General features: G+C 37.7%; 1 protein-coding gene across 3 annotated transcripts in view; it reads right to left on the bottom strand.

Moving 5' to 3' along the window:
- Nucleotides 1–9,615: 9,615 nt before the first annotated feature.
- Vamp7 (vesicle associated membrane protein 7) overlaps nucleotides 9,616–26,756 on the bottom strand; it is a 51,047-nt gene continuing 33,906 nt past the window's right edge. For 2 of the 3 annotated variants that reach the window (XM_048797597.1, XM_048797598.1), the window contains exons 6-9: nucleotides 23,894–23,961; nucleotides 18,583–18,642; nucleotides 14,344–14,436; nucleotides 9,616–11,495 (exon numbers count right to left, since the gene is read on the bottom strand). In XM_048797597.1, the coding sequence (XP_048653554.1) occupies nucleotides 11,427–11,495; nucleotides 14,344–14,436; nucleotides 18,583–18,642; nucleotides 23,894–23,961 (290 nt within the window). In that variant the 3' untranslated portion in view covers nucleotides 9,616–11,426. The remainder of the gene's footprint in view (nucleotides 11,496–14,343; nucleotides 14,437–18,582; nucleotides 18,643–23,893; nucleotides 23,962–26,756) is intronic. The other variant, XM_015507563.2, reaches the window with a different exon arrangement.

Here is a 26,756-nt window from a genome sequence, read left to right on the forward strand (position 1 = left end):
ATAGGTCACCAAGGGAGTGGCTCTGCTATAAAAGCAAGCGTTGTCTAGCACACTTGGCTTCACCATGGCCAGCACTGCCTCAGGACTCTGAAGAGAAGCCCCACCAGAAAGAAGGACCTCAACAGCTCCATCTCCTTGACGTTGTACTTCCTGGACTCCAGAACAGTAAAAAATACATTTATTTTCTTTATGAAGTACTCAATCTCAGTATTAAGTTATATAAGAACAGAAAACAGGCCAAAAGAGATGGTAAGAACAAAATAGATGATCAGTAGATAAAAATCAATTGAATTTGGGTGTGTTGGCACATGCCTATAATTTTGGTGATTTGGGGGGAGGTTGCAGAAGGAGGATCCTAAGTTGGAGGCCAGCCTCAGCATCTTAGTGAGACCCCATCTCAAAATAAAAAGTAAAAAGGGATGGGGATGTATCTCAGTAGTAGAACAACCCTGAACTCAATCTCCAGTATTTTAAAAAGTCACTAATGTCAGTAATATAAGAATAATTGAAATTTGAAATTAAAAAAAATACCTTTTACAGAGGCTGGGGCCATGGCTCAATGGCAGGGCACTTGCCTAGCATGTGTGAGGCACTGGGTTCAATCCTTAGCACCACATAAAAATAAATAAAATAAAGCCATGCTGTCCATCTACAACTACAAAAAATAAATAAAATAAAATATACCTCTTACAATAGCATTCAAAAAAACTAAAGTACTGAAGTGTAAAATACCAAAATATGTACAAATATGCATTCAGAAAACTATAAAACATGGTTAAGAGAAACCAAAAGAAATATGAATAAATGCAGAGATACTCCTTTTTCAGGAACAGTAAAATCATTATTGTTGGTTGATAATTCTTTTTAAATGCATCTATAGAATCATTAAAATCATTGTCAAATTCCACTAAAGATACCAACCAACAGACCCCAAACTTAGAACAAATAGCATGAGTCTGAAGAAGGAAAGTTAAAGGACCTAGACTCAGGTTTCAAACACTTCTAAAGTTACAGAAGAAAAAAGAGTATGCTATTGGGGAAGGAATAGACAAATGGAAGGTGAAAATGGAACTGAAAAGAGAGCCCCAAAATAAACCCATGTAAATATAGTCCACTGATTTTTTTTTTGTCAAAGGAACAAAGGAATTCAATGGGGAAAAGTGTGTTGCAAAATGGGCTACAGAACAATTATGAAAAAAATTGAACCACTGGAACACATATGGAAAAAATGAACATAGACATAAACTCTATGACTTACCCCAAAAGTCACTCAAGATAGTCCATAAACTTAAATTTTCAAGTATAGGAAAATCTATACAGCCTTTTTGTCCTTAAAAAAGAATTCAGAAACAGAAACTTATATAGGGAAATGTTCTGGGGGAAATTAGAGCTCTGCTGCCACAGAAGCTAGAGCCAGGCAGGAAACAGATACTTCGCTGCCTTCCCACTGCCCATGCACAAGGCCACACTCTTCCACCATGTTAGCCTTCTGAGGGGGCGTGTGGGCTGCATTCTGACATCTTTGTGTTCACACGTTGTCACCCTCAAGTACTGAGAGACAAACATGGCTGTGAAACAAATGTTTCAAATTTTAGTGTTTTGAATGTCCCTCCTTTTTACTTAACTATATATCCTGACATCTGTCCATGTTAGTGTACAGCAATTCACACGAGCCTTTCAATCCTGGGATAGAATTTCACGATGGGCTGTGTGTCAATTGAAGCCTCAGTCCTCTGCTGATGAATACTTGATTTTTCCAATGTCCATTCTATAAGCAGCATTACCCAGAGCACAGTAGATAAAGCTGTATAACTTGTTGCATTGAACAGCTGGACAATACACATCAGTTCCTCCTGGGGTGCTGGCTCCACAGGAACAGCTCTGCCCAGTTGTCCCTGAAAACTCAAGCAGCATTGTCATGAGCAGCAAATGACTGATGGTCTTTGAACTGCCGAGAGATAGAGGTAATGCCCCTCTGGAGAACTCTTGTGTCGCTCCCTGCAACAAGGGTACGTGGGAGACAGGCAGGATCAGCCTGTCATCTCTGAGGCACCAGCTGTCGGAACCGCCCTCCGACAGAGGTAGTGAAGCGCACTAGACCGGCTAGTGTCTCCTGGGCTGAGCTAGAGGGTTTAAGTATCGCGACCTGGCCCGCCACCCAACCTGGCCCACAATCACACCGAGTCGGGAGTTGAGTCAACCATAGAGGTGCAGCAATCTCAACTTTATTTTGTCAGGGACAAGGTTATATAGTGATAGGAGGGAGTAAGAAGAGACAGTAGCAAGAACCAATAAGGGGCAGTTACGTCACTATCACTAAGGGGCCTAGGCAGATTTCAGATTAAACCATTAGGCGTGACTAAGGTCAAAAGCCCCTGCATGGGCTAAAAGCCTGTGAACACCAATCCAACCAGGTCACATATATGGAAATGCTCTAGAAGACCCCATGAGGCCACCTCAGCCAACACCCAATAATGGCCGCGGTCCCAAGGGAGATAAAAGGTCCCAACACTCTTGGTGTGAAGGTGCCAGTGGAGATTGCTTGATTGCTATGGTGACATCCTGTTTAAAGGGAAATTCTTTGCTAAGCAAGGAATTTTATCAGTTTGTAACCTTGGGTTCAAATGCCTGCTGCCCAGAAGTAGAGAATTATGGGTGCAAGCTGATAAATTCTAATTGGTCTGCTTTTACCCTCAGATTTGGTTTTGTTTATCTTGAAGAAACTTTATCACAATAAACCCTTTTGATGTTTAAACCTATATAATAAACATACCAAACTTGTTCATGGTCAGTCTTCCTCTATCAGAAATTGGCTGAACCACTGTGCCCCAGATTTTTCTATACTTTTGTGGGTGTTTGTCTTTTCTTCATCCCCTCATTGACTGATCTGGGTACTTCTGAATAAATTGACCTGTAGGAGGCAAAACAGCATTCTGGCTCCCCAGAAGGCATTGCAGAGGGCCTTGCCATCTGGCCACTGCACCTGGAAAGCCAACACAGCATTATTGCAAGGTGGCCAGCACCTTGCCAGGGTAATTTTTCCTGCACAGGAGGGGATAAACCACCTGAGAAAAACATAGTCTGAAATAATTGGTGAAGAAATAAGAGACTAAGTCAGAATTAGTTTTTAAAGCAGAGCACCTGATAAATTCTTCCAGTCCTGGTAGGAGCTGGAACAGAAGAGTTTTTAAAATGGCTCTGATTCTTTATTTAAAGGAGAGCATCAAAGGCAGGGATAAAGTTTCAGGGGTGGACTCTTGCTTCATGGTGTCTTGAAGTCCACAGGTTGATTGGCATCTTGACCAGTCACACCCATCTCTGAGAGGCTGTGTTGCTACGTGGCTGAAGCAGGTCACCCCATCTCTGGACCTGTGTGGGACCTTTGGCAGAGAAGGGTGGGAGTTCACATGTATTCGGACCATCTCACCACTGTGAGTTCCCAATACCAGATTTTCTCACTCAATGGCTTCCATGCAAATTGATCTGGTCCATGCATAGTTTATGGATGGCTCTTGACAGAGCATCACATGTAAAGATACCTTTGCCAGACTCTAAGGCCTGCCTTCCCCATGGCCCCTTATTGGCTCTGTCAAGGTCCACACTCTGGACTCAGGAGGGGATGCTGCAACTCAACCCCAGTTCCCTGTCCATTTTTTTCACCACCTGTTTTTTCATTGCAACAGCACTAACTGAACCATCTTCAGCCATGATCAGTGGTCAGGAGTTAAGGGTGATGCATGCAAACCTTTACATGGCTGGAAGGCTTAGGTCCATGGTGCCTGGGATGGCAGATGGGCTGGCGGCATCTCTGGGGTCTTGGAAGAGACACAGTGCTGGTATAAGCTCTGTCTCATAGGTGACAAGATCTGCCAGTCCTGCTTTTGATGTATCAGGATGGGCTCTGTCTTAAAGGAACACTAAGTGACAAATCCCCTGTTCTGCTCAACACATCAGGATGGGCTTTGTCTCAAGGGGACGCTAATGACAAGATCTTCCTGTCCTAATTTCTACATATAGGTCGGGCTCTGTTTTAGGAGGACAGTAGGTGACAAGATCCCTACCCCAGCCACACATCTGTACAAAAGGAGCCATTCTGGGTGCTCAATCCCTATTAAGAACATTCTTCTTGCAAGGAAGGGTTTATAGGGTATCAGGAAGGAAATATGACATACAGTGAGCAGATCACTCCATAGGTCACAGAGAGCAACTGAAAACAGTCTCAGAACAAGCTAATGAAGATGGAGCCAGTGAGCACAAACATGAAGGAGGAGATGGCAAAGAAGGACAGGCCTGAGGTGGGAAGTACCAAATCAGAGGAGTGGAAGGGGCAAGAGGAACTAGGCAGGCACAGTCACTCAGGACAACAGGCAGTGATTCCTAAACATGGCAATACATACCTAATGTGACTATACCATTGCACTCCCAGTGTTCACAAGGGAAGTGAAGGTAAATGTTCAGAGCACACACATCAGAAATGTTCACAACAGCCTTCTCTGTAACTGACCCAAACCACCAACATGCAAAAGCCATTCACAGAAAGATAGATAAACAACCATAAACCACCTATCACCACACAATATTGCTTAGCAATAAAAAGAATAAACCATTAGTGCAGCCAACAACAATGAATTACACTGAGTGAAAGAAGCCAGAGCAAAACACAAAGTAACCCTAAGTCTATATTGTATGTACATCAAATTCTAGAAATAGCTTATCTGCAGTAACAAGCAGATCCATGGTCCTAGGGTGGCAGGGTCCTGGTGGGTGAGTTAGAGAGCAAGTACTATTGTGACCTTTATTAGGGTGGTGGCTTCATAGTGGATACAGAAGCCACACTGAGAAACTATTGGTCACCCCTAAACACATGCAGTTCACTGTGTGCCAGTCACACTTCAATGAATCTGTTTTAAAGGACTTCAGGTCCTCAGATCAAACCAAGGATGGGGAGGAGGCATTAAAGTCAGAGGATCAAGAGGAAGGTCAAGACTGACACATGGAAATGTCAAGAGACCAACAGGCCACCGATGGCCCTGAGGCATCTGTCCTACCCCAGCTCCCTGCTATGAAGGCAACAGCATGTACCTCTGTGTGGTTTAATGTTCAAACGATCAGGCTATTTCAGCAAGCACAGCATGGATGCAGGGGCTGCTCCCCTTTCTCACAAGTTCCCTGTAATTCTTCCTCACTGGGCACCTGCTTTGAGTCACCTAGTCTTCAGCTCTAAAATAGGAAGGCCCCTCTACCCTGGGAACCTGATCCTGATGGTCTCTAATGGAGATAGGACACATGTCCACTGGAATAGGACGGATGGTGGTGAGCCCCTCCCCTCCAGAAAACCCCAAACCACCTCGCCACACCCTTCCATTCCTCCCCTATGTCTCTGCAGTCCCCTGGCCTGTCTCCCCAGATTGGAGGCCTTGGTCATCTTCTCTCCAACAGAGGACCCCAGCCCACCCACACCACAGTGTCCACTCTGTCTCTGTGGTCCCTCAGAGACCTTGGTCATCTTCTCTCCACCTCTGACAGTCCACATTTTTACGTAATTAACAGAAAATTCTCACCTAGGCTGCTCAAGACTCTCCCCAGCCCCTTCAAAACTATAACTTGGAATACAAAATCAGGATCTTGATGCTGACCAGAACCTTGACAGTCTTTATCTGGGAAATAAAATGCTAGGAAGAGGCTTCTGGGGGCCCAAGGTGATCTTGGGTAAGGGATGAACACTGAGCACCATCCAACAGACAGGATGCCAACATCTGCTCTGACATTTGGGGATGTTCTTCTGTTCGAGGGAAAAACTACTGTTGTTTTTCCTATTTGTTTGCTCTTTCATTTTTTCCACCCACATTTGTGGGTGTGCTATAGTTGTAGATAATTATGGAACCTGTTGTTACATATCTGTACATGCACACAATATAATTTGGCCATTATCACTTCCTAGTACTTCCCCTCCCTCCCAACTACCTGCCCCTTGGTCTCTTTCCTCTATCAATCTCTCCTTTATGAGATCTTTCCCATCTTGCGTTTCCACATATGAGAGAAAACATAAAACCTTGACCTTCTGAATTTGATTTATTTTGCTTAAAATGATGGTCTCTAGTTCTATCCATTTTCCTGCAAATGACATAATTTCATTTTTCTTTATGGCTGAATAAAATTTCACTGTGTATATATACCTCTTTATCCATTCATTTGTTGATGGACACTGTAACTTGGAGAGACTTAGTAGTTTACAAAAATCCATAAAGATAGAAGAATCTGAGATAGTGAATCTGTAAATTGGGAATGATCCTACTTGATTGTCCCAGCCTGCGGCTCTTGGGGTTTACCTCTGATGGAGGATGAATTCAGGAGCCTGTGGTGTGGGCTCTGTCATCAGGAAGCTGTTGTTCACCTCCTCCAGCCACCACTTGTGCCTGGACCCTGCTCCAGGTACATGCTCTGGAGATTGCTGCTAAGTGGGATGGTAGAACCAGCAAGTAAAGAAATTTCACAACCTGCTGGAGGGAGGAAGAAGCATGGTCCATATGTGGCACAACCATAGCCTCAAGTAGGGAAGACGACACTGCATCTGGTCCAGCCAGCCAAAGTCATGTGACCCAAGCTCACCTCCACCACCACCCCCAACTCCATCCCTGGCTTCAGCCTCTTTCTGAGGAAGGATCTGTCCCAATGTTGATCTGAATGTTCCTGCCAGGCTTCCAGTGAAAATACAGCTCTGCTGACTTCGACAGCTTTGCCATTGTAGCCTCAGGCCACCCCCATGCCAGACTGAGTCAGGATCTGAGGCATGCATGTTCCCTCCCACAGTGAATTCATCCTCTCCCAGGGGTAATCCCCCTAGAACCACTGGCTTGGAAGATCAGGTAGGATAGTACCCAATTTATAGATTCACTATTTCATTTTGTGCTGATTACCTTTCTTTATGGATTTCTGAAAACTATCAACAGTCTCTCCATGCTGTATCTTTCAAAAAACTGAGAATTTTTGTAGGTCTTCCTGCCCAAGTGGGTCTGTGAAGAGAGATATGGAAAGGTTTGTGAAAGCCACAGCCTCAGACGTGATGCCAAGACCTGGTGGTAGGCTTGTCCCAATTGGTCAGCAAGGCCAGAAGTCCAGAGAATTAGTTGTATGTGGATTGGAGGAAATTTAGGAAAACCTGGGGCACATTAGGCACCTAAGGATTTTCTGTCTCACTGCCCTGACCTTTGGAGGGCACTGGCTTCCTCTTCTGCTCTACTTTAAGGTTAGGGTTAGGGCATGTCATCCAAGGATTCCTCAATTCTCTGGACACCTTTCTTCTAGTAGCTCTAAGCAGGTGAGCTTGCCACATGCCACTGCCCTGGGAGAAGCAGGACCAGTCTGCCAACAACCTGGATTAGGGCACTGAACAGTACTTCTCACCAAGGGAGAAAGAGGAGTACTGGATGCTCAGGATAAGTGTTCATGAAATGATATCTGAGTGGTCTGAGTTTTACAGTTTAGAAAATAAACAAAAAGGAGGTTACAGCAGACTAATGGTTACAATTGCATTGGGTGACAAGAGTGGCACAGATTGTTGATTTGGAAGTGGTCACCTGAGTTATACATGCCAGGTGGCAAGGAAGAAAATGTTTCACTAGGGTTATTACCTCTATGGTATCAGGGAGTCCAGTGAAACCTGTCACGATGAGTCAGAAAGAACTAGATGACTGTAGTCTCCTGCCTTGTGCCCGCTTCCCACTCCCACTGGAGAATTTTGTGACTTCATGTGTGATGGCAAAACCAGGTCTGGTTGTAAAATGAAACTTTAAGAATCTTATGAAAAACTGGTGCCAGGGGAAAGGATTAGCTCCCCTCCCCTTCTGTCAGCCTTTCTTCAAGAAACCTAATTAACCATAGGTCCGTAACTTTTGGATTATAAATAGGGGTCTGACTACTTCCCTTTGAAGTGTAAATATCCCTGTTCCAGGCTTCAGACACAAGACTACAGACCAGTGAAAAGAGCCAGTTTTTCTCCTTACAGCACTCTGGCTTCTCACTAGAAAGCCAGCACAAGGCCTTCTATCTCATAGACTATCAATTTTATGACACCAGATAGCCTATAAATGGTGTGACAAACTGGGAATGGGGATTCAGAATTTGATCTCCTCTGGACCCACTGGCATAAAATAAACTTTGAGTTCTTCCATTCTCTGAGTGCCGTTTGTAGCTTCTTGACCCCTCTGCTTCCTGCAACACCTTTGTGACATTTTGAATCTTTTCTCAAGGACAGCCAGTCATCAGTACCTCTGCATTAGGTGAGGCACATATTTGTATAAATCAAAATTCTATATTCAATTCCTTATACTAATCCTGTCTTGTCTCTGTTCTCCTCACCAAATTCAAACTGATACACAGGTGAACCACAACCACTACTGCCACCACATCTACCCATTTATTATTCTTGAGAAAATGGAACTGTGAGAAATAAATCTGCTTCTAATGTAGAATCCCATCAGTAGGGTTTAGAGCTGTTATTATTGTCATTATATTCATTTCCATAAAGATATTCTGGGAAGCAACTCAATTTCTTTGCCTATCTGGAGGCCAGGAAAGATAGGTACCAACATAGTTGCATAAGCAATAAATAACTCAGTGTAAACCACGTTAATTATTCTTAAGGAAATTTCTGGATTGTGATATTATTTAACCTTGGGGAAAAGGATTTTAAGGAAAATAATTGGTATTATTTTGTTGTTGTTGTTCATAACAACCAATTAAACAGCAACACAGAGAAAACTTCAGTTGAAATCTGGATGACACTTAAGGAAAACTTAAATGTAGTGTTTTAAGTTACTCTAGCCTGCACAAAGACATTATATAATACCAGAATTCAGCCCCCTATATTCACAGACCCTAAGGGACTGATACCTCTTTGTTGTGGTCTAGATTTTTGTATATTTTATCTCTGTTCCTCCTTTTTTATGTACCAGAGATTGAACCCAGGGTGCTTAACCATTGAGCAACATCCCCAGCCCATTTTATTTTGCAACAGGGTCTTGCTGAGTTGCTGAGGCTGGCCTTGAACTTGTGATTTTCCGCCTCAGCCTCCCAAACTGCTGGTATTACAGGCATGTGACACTGTGCCTGGCTTTCCCACCTTATTATTTGAGCCATCTCTTTCAGAACCAATTATATATATATATATATATATATTGTAGTGCTATACATGGAACCCAGAGACTTGTGTATGTATGCTAGGAACATTCTCTACCACTGAGAAATGCCCCAGTTCCCCAAAGTCATGCAATTTTATGCAGAAAATATTTTCAAAATTATGTTAAATGGGATGGCACTCTCTGGGATTGTTTTTCTGTTTAGTCTAAATCAAATGTTGTGGAAGTCTGGAGTCATTTCAGGATCTTTCACTGTTTTCAGTGTGGCCTAAATATTTTGTTTAGTTCTTTTGTATCTTTTGGTTCTGAAGAAATTAAACACACCTGGCACTATACTATAGACATTTACTAAAAGGATTCAGGTAATATTTCTTAATGTGTTTACAACATAAAAATTTCTTTTGTTCTGTACACTAGGCTTAAATGTCATAAGAAGAAACTACATCCAGGAAGAACTTCTAAAACAAGACATTCATCGTATTATTCTTAAATTTTATTAATGTCTTCATTTTGTGCATCATTTACAATGAGACATGTACATCAAAAAGCATTCTCATACATAAATAGACCAAAAAACAAATTTAAGTAATCAATCTCTAAAACATGCCCATCTATTTTGTTCAGGTGTGTATGAGAAAGGGAAATAAGTTTTAAGCCTTTTTCTTTGGATCAAAAGCATCTGGATATTATTCAGGAATGCCAAATGTTTTTCTGAAACAAATGTATTTTTCAAAAGTAAATGGTGATGCAATTAAAAGGCATTAGTGTTTATAAAGACTGGAAAAACATTTGTGGTGTGCATGATCAACAAGAAAATAGATGCAGTGAACCTAAGGTACATGTCAAATAAATGAATTAGGTAGCATGAATTGAATGGTACAGATGGAATAAAACTTACCATAAGGGACTCATATATATTCAAGGCACATGACTAGGCTAAACAGGTGGCTAGATTCTATAGACTAATTTGTTCTTTAATTGGGAAAGGAGAAAAGTAAAATATAACTTCATTTAATGGCACTTATTTATATATAAATGCAGTTAGATCTGGGTTAGCAAATGGCTTCCTTTCAGATACACACCAACCACGAGATAACAGATGTCAGAGTAGCTGAAGCAGTATGATTACATCCCAATTTTTGTGCAATGCAGTAAATGGATGTTAAACTGCTATGTGTTGTGTCTATACATCATACTGTCTATATTCAGGTTTCACAAAAGAATTCTTCAACATTAGGCAGATTAAAGGATTTAGTAAACCATAAAGGATGCTCAAACTATTACTCAACAAGAGTCAATTCCAAACTCTGGAGTTGAATGCTGACTGTATTCAGTTTGGGCTTTTCTCAGAATGGAAAAAACTTCCCAAACTACCCCACTTTCTATAGCTAAAATGCTAGCATACCTACTATGATTCCCTTGTTTTTCTTTGGTGAGTCACAGGAATTTGCCTCCCACCCCTCCATTACCCATTCTATTAACAATAGGATTGCTATATAATATTCAAAGAAAAGGAATATACAAAAACAATAAGCTTTAACAATATTTAAACCATAATCTTCTCCAATCAACTACAACAGGAAAACAGAAGATAATAAGCTAATCACTGTATTGTAAATGATTAGTGCCCTTAACTTTATTCCTGAAAGTGAATACTAGGAGGACAAGAATAATCTGTGTGCTTCTAGTGGGCTAGCAAAATGTTCCCCATCTGATTGAAATAAATATGTATAATACTTTACCCATCTGGGCTCCTGAAAATAAGCAGCACCGACAATTTAATTACAATTCCCCAAATAACGACCATTCTTCATTTATATTGTTTTGAAGCACCTAAAACTCTTCAATAACAAAATACATTAAGATGAATGGTGAGCAATATTATTTGTCTCTTGAATACTTTTACGTGCACATACAAAGCTCCTCTATAGTTTTACTAGACATCTCTTAAAACGGGTGGTATCCACCTTGGCAATAGCTTTGTGCAATTAAAACCAAAAATGTTTTTCAAAGTAGGTAACACTAGTTAACAAACCAAAGAAACAAACCAAAGCATTTTTAAGGCTACTGCTGTAATGACTGGTTTAATCTGAAGTTCATTGGAATAAATTGGTTGATAGGACAAAGATAAATCTGGAGACATAGACTAAGATTAAAAAAAGCATCAATGAAAAGAGGGCTGAAGAGACTAGCAGACACTTTCTGCCAGTAATGAAAGGCTTGGGTCACATGGATTATTTTTAACTCCTTTTTCTCTTGTATCCTTGGTCAATGATAATTTTTTCTTTCTTATTTCTTCACACAGCTTGGCCATGTAAATCCACCACAGAGAGGTGACACAATAATATAGATGAACACCTGGAAGAGCAAGGCCATTTTATTTTCTTGAATCTATCATATATGCCTAAATAATACATAAGGGTTAGTAAAGCTCTTTTAAAGAGACATTTCTGATTCCATTATAGAAGTGGTTATGTACGAATATGACAAATTAACAAATTATTTTCAAAGACAGGAGCAAGTCACAATTATCCTTTCTGATATAACTTGTCCACTTGATTTCACTATGCTTTCTTCAGTGACAGAAAAAACGTGGGGGGTTATTGATCTTCATTGGTAACTAGGCAGAATGAAGGCTATTGTGAGTAGCCCTTACTGATGCATCATTAATGCATTATAAAAATCACAACCACTATTTCCTTGAAGTATGATTTTACTATTGATTATATTTTTAGATTTTATATATGAATTTGATTTTTATTATTAGGATAGGAATATATGAAAAAGAAATAAAAAGTAATAAACAATATATTTCATGCCTCAACTATATAAACTGAACAAAATTATTGCTATGAACGTTTCAGTGGATAATGACATAATAATTATGATTACCAAATCAAAGAAAAGTTAATGGTGAAACACTGCAAAATGCTGGCTCTATTATGAATATGTTAGCTTTTTTAATTCTAGTATTATCCTAAAATAATATCTATTTGCTTACATTATTGCATTCTAAACTGTAGACTTATTTTATACATTAGGTTCACTGAATTAAACTTAGTCATTTTATTTTGCTTTACAACTTTTTTTCAGATATTTAAGGGACTACTATCACTACTCATATACTAAGAAAAAATGCATTTAGGAATTACATGTCTCATTCCCCAAAAGTGAGCAAAGCATTTTGCCTTCCCTATATAATACTGATGTGGAGGGGTTAGTTACATAACATTCCAGTTATTAATGAATAGGTTAAACTACACATACATACACACATACATAATACATATTCTACAAAAATTCTCTCAGAAAACATACATATAAATTTGATGTAAAGTTGACCATTTGCCACAGCAAATTATAAGGAATTATAAAGCTGAGGTACAGTATGTTAGATGACAATATCTTTTTACTAAATATTGATAATGCATTTACAGTAGTTATAGATGGACAGAAAGCCTTTTTTGTTTGTTTATTTTTATGTGGTGCTGAGGCTTGAACCCAGTGCCTTGCACGTGCTAGGCAAGCACTTTACCACTGAGCCACAACCCAGCCCCCTCCTTTCTTTTATTTAAAAATATATATTTTTTTACTTGTAGATGGACACAGTATCTTTATTTTATTTATTTTTACATGGTGCTGAAGATCAAAACCAGTACTTCACATGTCCAAGGCAAGCACTCCACCACTGAGCCACAACCCCAGCCCTCCTTTTTTCTCTTAAATTAGATCTAACTGGCTAAGGTGCAGAAACCTTAAGTAGAGGTATCAAGGAGAAGTAAAGCAGAGTTGAAGACACCTGCTCACAGATAACTTTGGGCTTCTGAAAGTAACTGGAGGACAGGGGGGAAAGGCAGGTTTTTTGTTTGTTTTGGTACTAAGGATTGAACCCAGGGGCACTTAACCACTGAACCACATCCCCAGACCTTTTTTATATTTTATTTAGAAATAGGTTCTCACTGGGTTGCTTAGGGCCTGGCTAAATTGCTGAGGCTGGCTTTGAACTCATGATCCTCTTGCCCCAGCCTCCCAAGCCAAGGAAAGGCAGTTTTACCTAGCCATGAAATAGCCCAGGGTAAAGCTCCCCTCCCTTCAGCAGTGTCTATCAAATTTTTTTATTCAGTACCTCTACATTTGTTGGGTAGGGGAGGGTGCTGGGAATTGAACCCAGAGCCTCATACATGCTAGGAAACTATTCTGTTACTGAGCTATGCCCCCAGCTCCTCTTTACAATTTTAAACATTACTGAGGATGACAAAGAACTTTTGTTTAGAGGGATTACAAATATCAACATTTACCTTATTATAAATTAAAATTTTAAACATGCATATTTAGTTTTAAAATAGTCAAAAGGTGGGGCTGGAGTTGTGGCTCAGTGGTAGAGTGCTTGCCTGGCATGTGTGAAGTGCTGGTTTGATCTTCAGCACCACATATAAATAAATAAAATAAAATAAAAGATCCATTTACAACTAAAAAAATCTTTTTGAAAAACAGTTAAAAGGCCAAATGTTCTCTCTGATAAGTGGATGCTGGTCCATAATGGGGGCAGGCAAGGGAAGAATGGAGGAACTTTGGATTGGGCAGAGGGGAGTGAGGAGAGGGGTTATGGGGGGGAGATGGTGGAATGAGATCGACATCATTATCCTATGTATGTGTAAGATTGCACTAATGGTGTGACTCTGAATCTTGTACAACCAGAGATATAAAACATTGTGTTCCATTTGGGTACAATGAGTCATATGTATTCTGTTCTCAGGTATAACTAATTACAACAAATAAAAAATAGTGACAATAAACCTCTTAATATAAACAGTAATAATATTTCTATAAAATATATTAACCAGGCACGGTAGCACATGACTGTTAGTGCCAGCACCTGGAAAGCTGAGGAAGGAGAACTGCTTGAGCCTAGAAGTTCAGGACCAGCCTGGGAAGCATAGTAAGACCTGGTCTTAAAAAAAAAAATGATTACATTTCTGTGAGGTCAGTTTTATATTACATATAAGAATTCTCAATAGGAAAGAGGGGTTTAAGTTGAGAAAATATTTCATATTGATTTTATGGGAAAGCCACCTTCTAGTGGTCATGTGTTTCACCATTAAAAATGTAGCTCATTTCAGAATATTAATCATTGACAAGGAATTCCAGTACCTAATTCCTTAGAGGCTGAAAACTAAAATCATACACTAAAAGGACAAAAACTTACAATTGATACAATGATAATGATGACTGTTAGCTTGATATTCTTCATACACATGGCTCGTGCAAGATTTCTGCTGGTAGTTTTGAAGGTGACAGACTAGGAAAAAAAGCATATTATTTAAACCTTGGCACTGACTGCATCAATAATATGTAGTAACACCCTACAAATATTTTATTTTCATTAAATGTATTTTAAGTTCTAATGTCCTTTAACCCTCCCCTCCCTTTACAAGATGAGAGTGGCTATTCATGATTACTAGTTTCCAGGAGCAGAACTCTACCAGACCTATGATAAGCAGGCCTATAACTACAGAGGCTTCATCTTTTTTCTTCCCACTGCAGCAATGTACATGATATTGAGCACCAGAAGTAGTTCTTCCCATCTAGCAGAAAAGCTTGTTCCTCTTTAGGTTTCCAAATAGAAAGGCTCCTTCTAAGCCAGTTGGCTGCAAGCATGATGGCATATTCTGCCCACTATACTCTTGGGACTCTGACCCATAAAAATCTGTTTGATCTGCATAGGAAAATATGTATTTACTTGTATGAGGGCCAAAACCCATAGAACTCCATTCCTTTGGTTATCCATTTTTGTTTGCATCATCAATTTCTCAATATCTACTGAGCCATTCCCACCAGGACACAAGCAGGGGCTGGAGTTGTGGCTCAGTGGTAGAGCGCTTGCCTAGCACATGTGAGGCCCTGGGTTTGATCCTCAGCACCACATAAAAATAAATAAATAAAATAAAGGTATTGTGTCCATCTACAACTAAAAAATAAATATTAAAAAAGACTCCCTAATAGCCCAAGAATTCCACTCTTGGGTACATACTGAACAGAAATGTATGTGTAACACCAAGAGCCACATGCAAAAATATTTCTAACAACACTACTTTTCACAAGTTAGAAACTACCCAAATGCCCATCAAATGACCAATTCATAAATAAATTGAATAAAATTTTATAAATTTATATAATGCATAAAAATGTATAAATATACAGTGCATAAACTATAAAAATTTATAAACATATAATTGCATAAAATGCATAATGGAATATACCATGTAGTTATTGAAATTAAAGTCCACCACTATATTTATATAATCAACAATGTAAACATCATGAATGAGTCTCAAAAACGTAATTTTTAACATAAGAAGCTTACCAAATACAGTAAATGCTGCAGGGTATTATTCTATGGAGAGAAGTCAGAAGAGTGTTGACCCTTGGAGGGGAGTAGTGACTATGAGGACAGAGGGAACTTAATCTGGGCATTGGTTCCACAGGTATATTCACTTTGTGAAAATACAACAAGGGGTACACTATGGTTGATGTCCTTTTCTACTTATAAACTACACTTCAATAAATTGTTTTCTAAAAATCCACTTTCTTGACCATACATTCATGCCCATCCACCTTCTCTACAAAGTCTCTCTAGTAGAGCAGGTGAGAGGGGCACTAGCCCTCAGGTTTCACTTAATGCAGAATAATAAGATGACACGTGGAAGGACAGACTCAACAGCTAAGGGAGCATATGCTACATATCCAAACAGATTACATCTAGCCCTAAATATACATATTGAATAGAATATATGCATCGACTTGGATATATGAGAAGAATCTACAAAGGAAACAAAGCCAAGCAATCAGAGTAAATGGGCCTCAATGGAAAAAAACTTAATGTAGAAAAGAGAGAATGATAGTAATAAAAATTTATAAGAAGCATCTTCACATATAAAACATCATTACATTGATTTAAGAGTTCATAAGTTAGGGAAGACAAAAAGGGAAAAATTTGATGGTATAATAGTCTAAGATATACATTTTAATAAATATGCATAGTTTTAGAAAATTATAAATAGCAGAAAATAAATGGCTAAAAGCCATTTTTGTGGCAACAACTTGAAAAATTGTCCCAGAACACATAATAAAATGTGTATGATATAAATTATGAAAGATGTAAGTAAGATACTCAGAAAACTGATCAAGCAAATTCAGGATCCATTTACACAAGCAACAGATATTTAACAAGTGCTTACTATCTTCCTGGTACTTTTAGGTACCTACTAGCAGGTGCAGAAGGAGCCAATATAGACAAAAGAGAAGAATCAATAATCAAAGAACCACCAGAAGGAAGTCCCCAAACTAAGAATGACTTGAATCTTTTGATATAACACGTCAGGTATGTGGCAAGAATACTGAAAGAAGGCGCATACTTTCCATCTCCCAGTAACGTTTCAGAACTCCAAGCTTTTATGTTTTACTTTTTATTTTTTTCTGCTTTGAGATATAATTGATAGCTAAAAATTACAGATATTCAAGGAATAATACGTGATGTTTTCATATAGGTAGCGCGCTTGCCTGGCACGTGTGTGGCCCAGATTCGATCCTCAGCACCACATACAAACAAAAGATGTTGTGTCTGCTGAAAACTAAAAAATAAATATTAAAAAAATTCTCTCTCTCTCGCTCTCTCTCTCTCTCTTTAAAAAAAAGATCTGCTCTCATGGCATATTTGAAATATTCAATAATAAAAATATTACTATTATTTTTTGAGTACTGGGGATTGAACTCAGGGGCACTCAACCACTGAGCCACATCCTCAGCCCTATTTTGAATTTTATTTAGAGACAGGGTCTCACTGAGTTGCTTAGTGTCTTGCTTTTGCTGAGTCTGGCTTTGAACTAATGATCTTGCTGCCTCAGCCTCTGGAGCTGCTGGGATTACAGGCATGCGCCACTGAGACCAGCTCAATATCTTATTAACTATAGTCACTATATTGTACATTAGGTCTCCAGAATTTATTCATCTTATAACTGCAAGTCCATACACTTTGACCAATATCTTTCCATTTTCCCTCTTCCCCCAGCTCCCTGGAAACCAGTGTTCTATGCTCTGCTTCTATGTATCCAACATCTTAGCATTCTTATTTAAATTATTTCATTTTGTATAATGTTCTCTAGATTTATCCATGTTGCTGCAAATGGCAGGATCACCTTTGTCTTTATGGCTGAATAACATTCCAATGTGTGTGTGTGTGTGTGTGTGTGTTTGTGTATCACCATTTCTTTATCCATTCATCCACTGGAAGACACTTATCGACTGTTTCCATATTTCGGCTATTATGAATAATGCTGCAATGAGCATGGGTGGAAAGATCTTTTTATTTTTAGTTGGAGATGAACACAATACCTTTATTTTATTTATTTATGTGGTGCTAAGGATCAAACTCAGTGCTTCACATGTGCAAGGCAAGTGCTAAGCTACTACTATTGAGCAACTACCCCAGCCCACAAAGATAGATATTTCTTTGAGGTATTGGTTTTATTTCTTTTGGGTGTAAGACATGCTAAAGACCAATTGCTGGATCATATGGTGGTTCTTGTTTTAGTATTTTGAGGACCCTCCATAATGTTTTCCATATTGGTTATATCAATTTACATTCCTATCAACAGTGTGCAAAGGTTCCTTTTTCTCCAAACCCTCATCAACGCTTGTCCTCTCATCTTTTTGATAACAGTCAACCCAATTGTGTAAGGTGATATCTCCCTGTGGTTTTGATTTGTATTTCCCTGATGATTAGTGATGTTGAACTTCTTTTCATATACCTGTTGGCCATTTATGTCTTCTTTAAACATATATCTATTAGGACCTTTGACAATTTTTTAAGTAGGTTATTTTTTGTTTGCTATTTGAGTAGTGTAAGTTTCTGTGAGTCCTTCTAACAAACTATCAAATGTGAAGGTGGTTTTGGGAACCTCCAGACTAGTAATTAGTATCAGAAGTGAGGGTGGTTTTTGGAACTGTGCCTTTTAAACTGAATAACTGCTTAATTTCTCAGTTTCCTAAACTCTTTGCAATTAGTTACAAAAAAGTATCAACATTTAGAAAATTATAAGGGGAAATTATCTTAATTTTAGATTTCTATACCACTCAAAACATTGTTCAAATATGAACGGGAACAAATTCATTCCTGAAAAGATTTAGATCGTTATGAAGAAAACGTGTCAAGACATCTCAAATAAAAACTAAATCACAATAAAGACTTCAAGAAAGAGGAAGATAACATGGATTTAAAAAAAAAGTAATAAGCAATGAAACAAATATATCTAAACAGTTTTGTGATTCAATAAATTGGAATGGAGATTCCTTCACAATTCTCAGGTCAACACCTGAACACTGATAGATGTTTAAGATCATGTTAGCTATTAAAAAAAAAAAAAAAAAAACAATTGTCACAACTTACCAAACCTTTCCATGGGACTGTGTATGGGGGTAGGCTGAAGAGAACAAGATATAAAAATTCCTGTGGGAATGACAAAGAAAATCTGAAAAGCTGGATAATTTCTTTAGCAGCTGTAAGGAGACTTGGGGAGCTGCTATACCTCTGTAGTAGACTGGATGATAGCTCCAAAGATATGTCCAGATCACAATCCCTGTGAATGTGACATTATTTGGACTAAGGGTCTTTACAGATGTCAACATTCTTCAGTGAGGAGAGCATCTTGGATTATCCAGATAGGCCCTAAATGCCACCACAAACATCCTTACAGAAAGAAAGTAGGAGGGATTTCACACACACACACACACACACACACACACACACACACGAGCTGATATGAACATGGAAGTAGAAACCGCATTAACACAGACAAAAGCTGAGGAATACCAGCAGCCAAGAGAAACCAGAAGAAGAAAGAAACAAATTCTCTTAAAAAGCCTCTGGTATAAGATAAGGGGCAATTTCATTCTTTTGCATGTGAACATCCAGTTTTCCCAACACCATTTATTGAAAAGATTGTCCTTTCTCCAATGCATATTTTTTAAAACCCTGTTGAAAATTAGTTGGCTAGACATATCAGTTTACTTTTAGGCTATTTTATTCCATGGGTTGTATGTTGGTTTTCATCCCAATACTATATTGTTTAGATTGTCACAGCTTTGTAGGATATTTTGAAGTCAGTTTAGTTTTTTTTCCTCAAGATTCTTTGACTATTTAGGATCCTTTTTAGTTCTACACAGATTTTAGGATTTTTTCTATTCCTGTGAAGAATGTCATTGATATTTGATAGGAACTGTATTGAATCTGTAGATCACTTTAGGATGTTATAATAATATTAATTCTTCCAATCCATTAATTATATAACCTTCTGTTTATTTGTGTCACCTTCAATTTCTTTTACTAATGTTTTAGTTTTTATTGTAGAGATTTTCACCTACTTGGTTAAATCTATTCCTAGGATATTTATTTGTTTTGTAGCTATTATAAATGGGTAACTTTCTTGACTTCTTTTTCAGATAGTTCACTATTGGCATATAGAAATGCTATTGATTTTGTATGTTGATTTGTATCCTGCAACTTTACTGAATTTGTTTATTAATTCTAACAGTTTTTGGTGTAATTTTCAGGGATTTCTACATATATATGATCAAGTCAAATGTAAATAGAAGTAATTTGACTTCCTACTTTCCAACTTGAATGTTCTTTACTTTTTTCTCTTGCCTAATTCATTGGGCAATGATTTCTTCCATCAATGTTTTATAGTTTTCAACATATAAGTTCTTCATCATCTTGATTAAGTTTATTACTAATTATTTTGTTCTTTTTGGTGTTATTATAAATGGAAAAGGTGTGTGCAGTGAAAAATACAAACATTGCTGAACAAAATTAAAGACACTCTAAATAAATGTTCAAGCACTAGAAGACTTTACACCATTAAGGTGATAACAGCACCCAAAATGATCTATAAAGATTCAATGTAATTTCTATGAAATCCCAAAAGCATTTTTTTTTACAGAAGTATTAAAACATCCCTTCTTAAATTTCATACAGAATGTCAAGGGACCTTGAATGTCAAAACAATCTTGAAAAAGAAGAACAAATTTTGAGGACTTATGCTTCCTGATTTAAAAACTTAGTACCAAGATAATCAAAGCTGTGTGGTACTGGCATAAAAACACACAGATCATGAAACAGAATACAGAATCCAGAAATATAACTTCATATATATGGTCAAATGGTCTTCAGTAAGGGTGTCAGGACCTCTCAAGGGGCAAAGAAGAGTCTCTTCAATAAATACTGTTGCCAAAACCAAATATCCACATGCAAAAGAATGAAGTTCGACCCTTATATAACAAAATTTAACTCAAAATGCATCAAATACCTAAACTTAAGAGCTAAAACTATAAAATTCTTAAGAAAACACAGGACAAAAGCATTATGTCACTGGATTAGGCAATGCTTTCTTGGATGTAACACTGGAAGCACAAAAACTCAAGAAAAAAATTGTCTAATGAATTTAAACTTTAAGAACTTTTGCACATCAAAGGACACTAATGTAAGAGAATGAAAAGACAACCCACAGAATCGAAGAAAATATTATCAAAGCATATACTGATAAGGGGTTAATACCCAGATTATATTTAAAAAACACTCCTGAAACTCAATAATTTAAAAAAAACCCTATTTAAAAATGGCCAGATGATTGAATTATTTTTTTCTAAAGAAGATAGATAAATGGACAATAAGCACATGGAAAAAATATTCAACATCATTAGTTGTATTACATATCTAATTTTTTTACATGTTATGATATCCTAACATCTTAAAAAAAATATTCTGGCCAAGGAGAGAGTACCTCTCTTAGGGGCAGCTAATTCTCAGAGATAGCAAAGGGCCCAGAAAGGAGCATGTGTTTGATATGCAAATTGATCAATCCAGAGCTGTATCTCCTTTTTCTGGCTCAGGCACTTCAACAGTCAATATCCTTTTGTCTTATCATCTCAGGGCCAGATACCAGGTAACTATAGACCACCCTGATAACTTAAGAGTCCACTGAGGTGCTGGGGTTATAGCTCAGCAGTAGAGCACTTGCCTTGCACATGTGAGGCACTGGGTTTGATCCTCAGTACCATATAAAAATATATAAAACAAAAAGATATTGTGTCCATCTTTAAAAAATATTTTTAAAAGAGTCCACTGAAATTATATAAGATAGTCAATCTTAAACTGTTTTACTCTGTTCTATCTTGCCTTTCCTGCAGAAGCCACAATAAAAGCTTTAGTATTGAATTTTCCCTTTCTCCTGGTCCTTCGGCTTTCTAAACACCCTGGTGTTTTCCTGTAACCCCATGTGGCATGTGATGACTCTATCTCTGGGACCTAAAAGCATAATAAATTTCTTTCTTCCAAGACTCATTCTCATCTCCTCCACTGGCCCAATAGCTTTACCATACCATAGCAAATGTGTATGTTCTTAAAATATTGGAAAATACAAAATAATAAGATACTACTTCATATCCACTAGGATGACTATAATATAAAGGTGGAAAGTAAGTGCTTGCAAAGAGTAGAGAAACTGATACCCTCACACATTGCTGATGGGAATGCAAAATGGTGCAGCTGCTACGGAAAAGTTTAGTGGTTCCTCAAAAAGCAAAACATAGAATCACTATATTACTCAGCAATTTCATTCCTAGGTATAGACCCAAAGGAACTGAAAGCAGAATTCAAATAGATATCTGTACACCAATGTTCACTACAAATTATTCATAATAGTTAAAAGGTGAAACATCCCAAGTGTCTATCTATATATATGAATAGATAACAAATGTAGTATATAATACAATATATGGAATATTATTTAGCCATAAAAAGGAATAAAGTTCTGATACAAGCTACAATAAGGATAAACCTTGAAAATATCATGCTCAGTTAAACAAGCCTGACACAAAAGAACAAATATTACTAATTCTACTTACACGAGATACCTAGAACAGGCAAATTCACAGACAAAGTTGATATGAAATATTAACTATGGGAATTGGGAATTTTTGCTCAGAGGTCCCAAGTTTCTGTTCAGGGTGATAAATTCCTTTGGAAAAAGTATCAATGGTTGGAACACACTGTAGGTGTATCAATGTCACTAAATTTTACACTTAAAAAATGGTCAAAATTGCAAAATTTATGCTATACATTTGCAACAATTTAAAAAACTGGTAATGCAATTTATCAAAAATCACTGAAATATGCAACATAAATGGTTTATTTATATGGTCTGAGCTCATTTCTCAATAAAAGTGTTAAAATAACCAGTAAAAATGATAAAAGAACAAAAAAAAAACAACTTAAGTAATCAAAAGAAGATGGAGGAAATAAAAAACAAAGAGCAAGATGGCTCACTTAAACCCAATTTAATCAATTTTATATTACATGTAAGAGGAATAAATAATAGATTTCACATATTCAAGAAGGTAGAGGAAAACATGCACATGTGAGGGAGACACATAAAAGATTCAAACCGAACTAGTAGAAATGAAAAATATACAGGATGGGATTAATAGCAAATTAAAAACTACAGAAGAAAAGAAAATTTGGACATAGCATTAGAAGCTATCCTAAATAAAACAGAGAGAAAAAGACTGAAGAAAATGAACAGAGCATCATGAGTTGTGGGCGAACTTCAAGTTTAACTGACGTCCCAAAATGGAGCTAAACTGATCTACTTCAAGGTGTTATGGTTTAGATATAAGGTGTCCTCCAAAAGTTCATGTGAGAGACAATGCAAGATTTTTACGAGATAAAATGATCAGATTATGAGATGTTTTTAACCTAATCAGTACATTAATCCACCCATATAGATGAATTAATTGGGCAGTAGGTAATATAGGTATGCAGGATGTGGCTGGAGGAGGTGGTCACTGGGCTGTGTCTTTGGGGTTTATATATTGTCCCTGGTGAGCAAAGCTCTCTCTACTTCCTGGTGCCATGTCCTGAGCTGTTTTCCTCTTCCATGTCCTCCTGCCAAAGCTATGGAGTCATCTGTCTATAGTCTAAGATCTCTGAAACCATGAGCCAAAATAAACTTGTCCTTCTCTACACTCTGTTCTTGTCAGGTCTTTTGGTCATAGCAGTGAAAAAGCTGACCAAAACACAATCTGCAAAATTGTGCTCTGCGTTTAAATTTGTAATTATGTTACCCAATTGTAATTGATCTCTGCCACACATCTGTTCACCATAGATCTATCAACTTTTTCCAAATGTTGATTCATTTAACCACATAGAAAATGTGAAGACATATGTAACTAGTATAAGTAGGTCACAAGGACACACTATCTTACCATCTTCTTTAAGGCTTACCTCCTCTTTCCAACCCATTCCTTTGGCTTTATACAAGGAAAGATGAAACTATCTTTAAAAAAAATGTGAATTATCCAGTTTTCAGGACTCATACTGGGTCACAAATGGTGTATACATTTATTTGTTTCATATTTTACAGATTTGTAGAGAAAAAAGACTAGTACATAATGTTGAGGTTGTGAATTATGTAGGCATCATCTTCCAAACCAAAGCTTACTTAATGGCTACTAATACATGGTGGCTTTTTTTTTTTGCTATGCCTCACTGTTATCCTCCTTACCACAATATAATCACATAATGGAAATAAGAAAGGAGAATAACCAGAATATTGAATTTAAGACATTTCTCAATTAATTAGCTATCATTTGCAGTTTCTCTAATTTATATCCTGAAAAATATTATCACATTCCATACTTACTGAATCCACGAGATTTTCTGTTTTATCTATCAATAATTCCAATCTTTCTCCACGCTGAGCTACTAGATCTGAAAATATGAGAAAAAAAGAAAAAAATGTTTTATATTAAAAATATGCAATTTTTTTTTTTTTTGGAGGGAAGGGGGGTATCCGGAATTGAATTCAGGGGCACTCAACCACTGAGCCGCATCCCCAGCCCTATTTTGTATTTTCTTTAGAGACAGGGTCTCACTGAGCTGCTTAACACCTCACTAAGTTGCTGAGGCTGACTTTGAACTCACGATCCTCCTGCCTCAGCCTCCAGAGCCCCTAGGATTACAGGTATGCACCACCATGCCTGGCTTTGTGTTTGTTTAATTGAAATTTTATTTTAATTTAGATGGTATTCTTGACAGCTCATATTTATAACAGAAGTGCTTACACCTTTAAGTAATAAAAGAAATTTGTTTTGTTCTGCCATGTCATCCTGTCATGATATGCTACCCTTATCAGAGGCCCAAAGCAATGGGACTACTTGATCTTGGACTGATACCTTAAGAACCATGGGCCAAAATAAATCTTTCTTCCTAATAAATTAAAAAATATTTTAGTAAAGCTCATCAAATAAAGTAGGGGTTGACATTTTTTTTCCCTGTAAAGGGCCAGTTACTAAATATTTTAGGCTTTGTGTGCCATACATTCTCTATTGCAATTACTTTCACTATGCCAGAAATAGAAAATATGTAAATGAATTGTTATAACTGTATTCCAATGAAATTTTATGTAGAACAACAGGCAGTAGACCAGACTTGACCCAAGAACTATAGTTTGTAAATCCCTCTCTTCCAGTGTCTCTTTCAGCGACACAGAAGCTCTCTTCTTGGTAAGTACAGCTTGGGGACTCCCTTTTTCCCACAGGTCCCAGTCAAGAGCTATTCCCTTTTCCAAGGAAAGGCAGGTTACCATCCTTTATCATTCCACTCTCTGCTCAATTCTGTGCTGCAGAAGCTCAGTTATGGGGAGGAAGAGCTAATAGGTTTGGGGTTCCTTTCCTCTACTTAGCCTTTACCCATAGGACAGAAGCTAACCTCAGATGGCAGGCCAAGAATACTGGGTCCTAACTGCTCTTCCTTCTATTCAGAGTGAAGTTTCCATGCTATGAGGGAAAAATGAAGAAGAAGAGGTTACCCAGCCCTCCACTGGTAAGGAAAGGGTGCCACTCCAAGAGAAGTAGTCCACTGTCACTATTAATAACTACAGAGCAGTGGCTCAGAGATTTTTTCACCAGGGGAAAGGTAAGCCTTATGAACACAGAGCTTTCCCTAGGGTGACAGACTATTTGGAATAGAGTACAGGGAAGTTCTAAGCCTAAGGGTACTATCAAAAATGAGATGTTGGAAGTAAGCAAATAACATGAGACTGCAACTTCATGAGAAAATCAAGCTAAACTATGGGCCAGCTAAAAATTTAACAGAGAAACACAGAAAAGGCAACTAACAGGAGCCCTCCTAGGATCAGAACAAGCCTCCAAAACTGCCCCTCAAATGGAACGCACATCTAATTATATCAGATTGGAGCAATTTACCTCTGGGGCACTATCAAAAGCAACAAAGTAGCCTGTAATTAGTGGAGACTCACAACTGAGTAAGAGACAGCAGCAAAGCAATAGGAAGTTTAACAGAAAAATCAATAAAACAGATACTCAAACAGATATATGTTATTCCAGAGTGACAGTGTGCATACCCAAGGCTATTCCTTCTGAGGATTGGCACTGGAGGATGCATACTTGCCGCAGTCCGGCTGCAGCAGAATAATCGGGGGGGGACGAACTACTTGTGTATGTTGATACAGCAGGAGTGGGAGCCATTTATTGCAGGACAGGAGCAGTATTTATACATTCCACACAGCTTATCTAATTAGCATAAACTAGATACATCAGTCAACCAATAAAGAATTTCCACACTTAATGGCTTGTTTTTGTTACTTCTCAAACCACTCCCTCTGGCATTTTGCCAGGCACCATCCAGACTTGTTTACGAACTTTAACATTCCCCTGGCAAAATGCCAGGTGTTATTTTGACTTGTTTACAGACTCTAACACATACTGTGGAAAAAATGAGCTTTAATTATAAAGTCCAACTCAATCACAAAACAAATAAACAAGCAGACAATAAGCCCTGGGGGGGGGGCGGAATCAGTACCTCAAATTGCTAAAATACATTATTTAAAATGTCCATTTTCAACAAAAATTATGAGGTATAAAGAAACAAACAAAAAAGCATGACCCATACATAGGAAAAAGAACATGGAAGAGAAAAATGACTGAGGAATACAGCTGCTGAAAGTAGCAAAAACTTCAAAGTACCCACAATACACATATTCTGTGAATTAAAGGAAACCATGCTTACAGAAGTCAAGGGAAGATATGATGACAACGTCTCATTAAATAAAGCAATAGAGTTAAAATTAATTTTGAAAGGACCAAGTAGAAATTGAGCACTATAAAATAAATGAAAAATTTACTTGAGGAAATGAGCAGTAGATTGGAGCAGAGAGAAGAATCAGCAAACTTGAAGATAGGTCAACTCAGAGTATCTCTTATGAAGATACAAAAAGAATGAAGAAAAATAAACAGAGCCTCAGAGAAATGTTGGACACCAAAAATGCACCAACATATGAGTAATGGGAATACCATTGGAAGTGGAGCTAGAGAAAGGAGAAAAATATTTGAAGAAATATTAGTGAAATCCCAAATTTGATGAAAAACATTAATTTACACATCTAAAGAATTAAAAAAAAATTACAATAAGGAGAAACAGAGAGTTCCACAACTGAATACACCCTAGCTAAAACAAAGACAAGAAAAATCTCTCTCTCTCTCTCT

The sequence above is a fragment of the Marmota marmota genome, unplaced genomic scaffold, assembly GCF_001458135.2.
Source record: "Marmota marmota marmota unplaced genomic scaffold, marMar, whole genome shotgun sequence".
Lineage (NCBI taxonomy): Eukaryota > Metazoa > Chordata > Mammalia > Rodentia > Sciuridae > Marmota > Marmota marmota.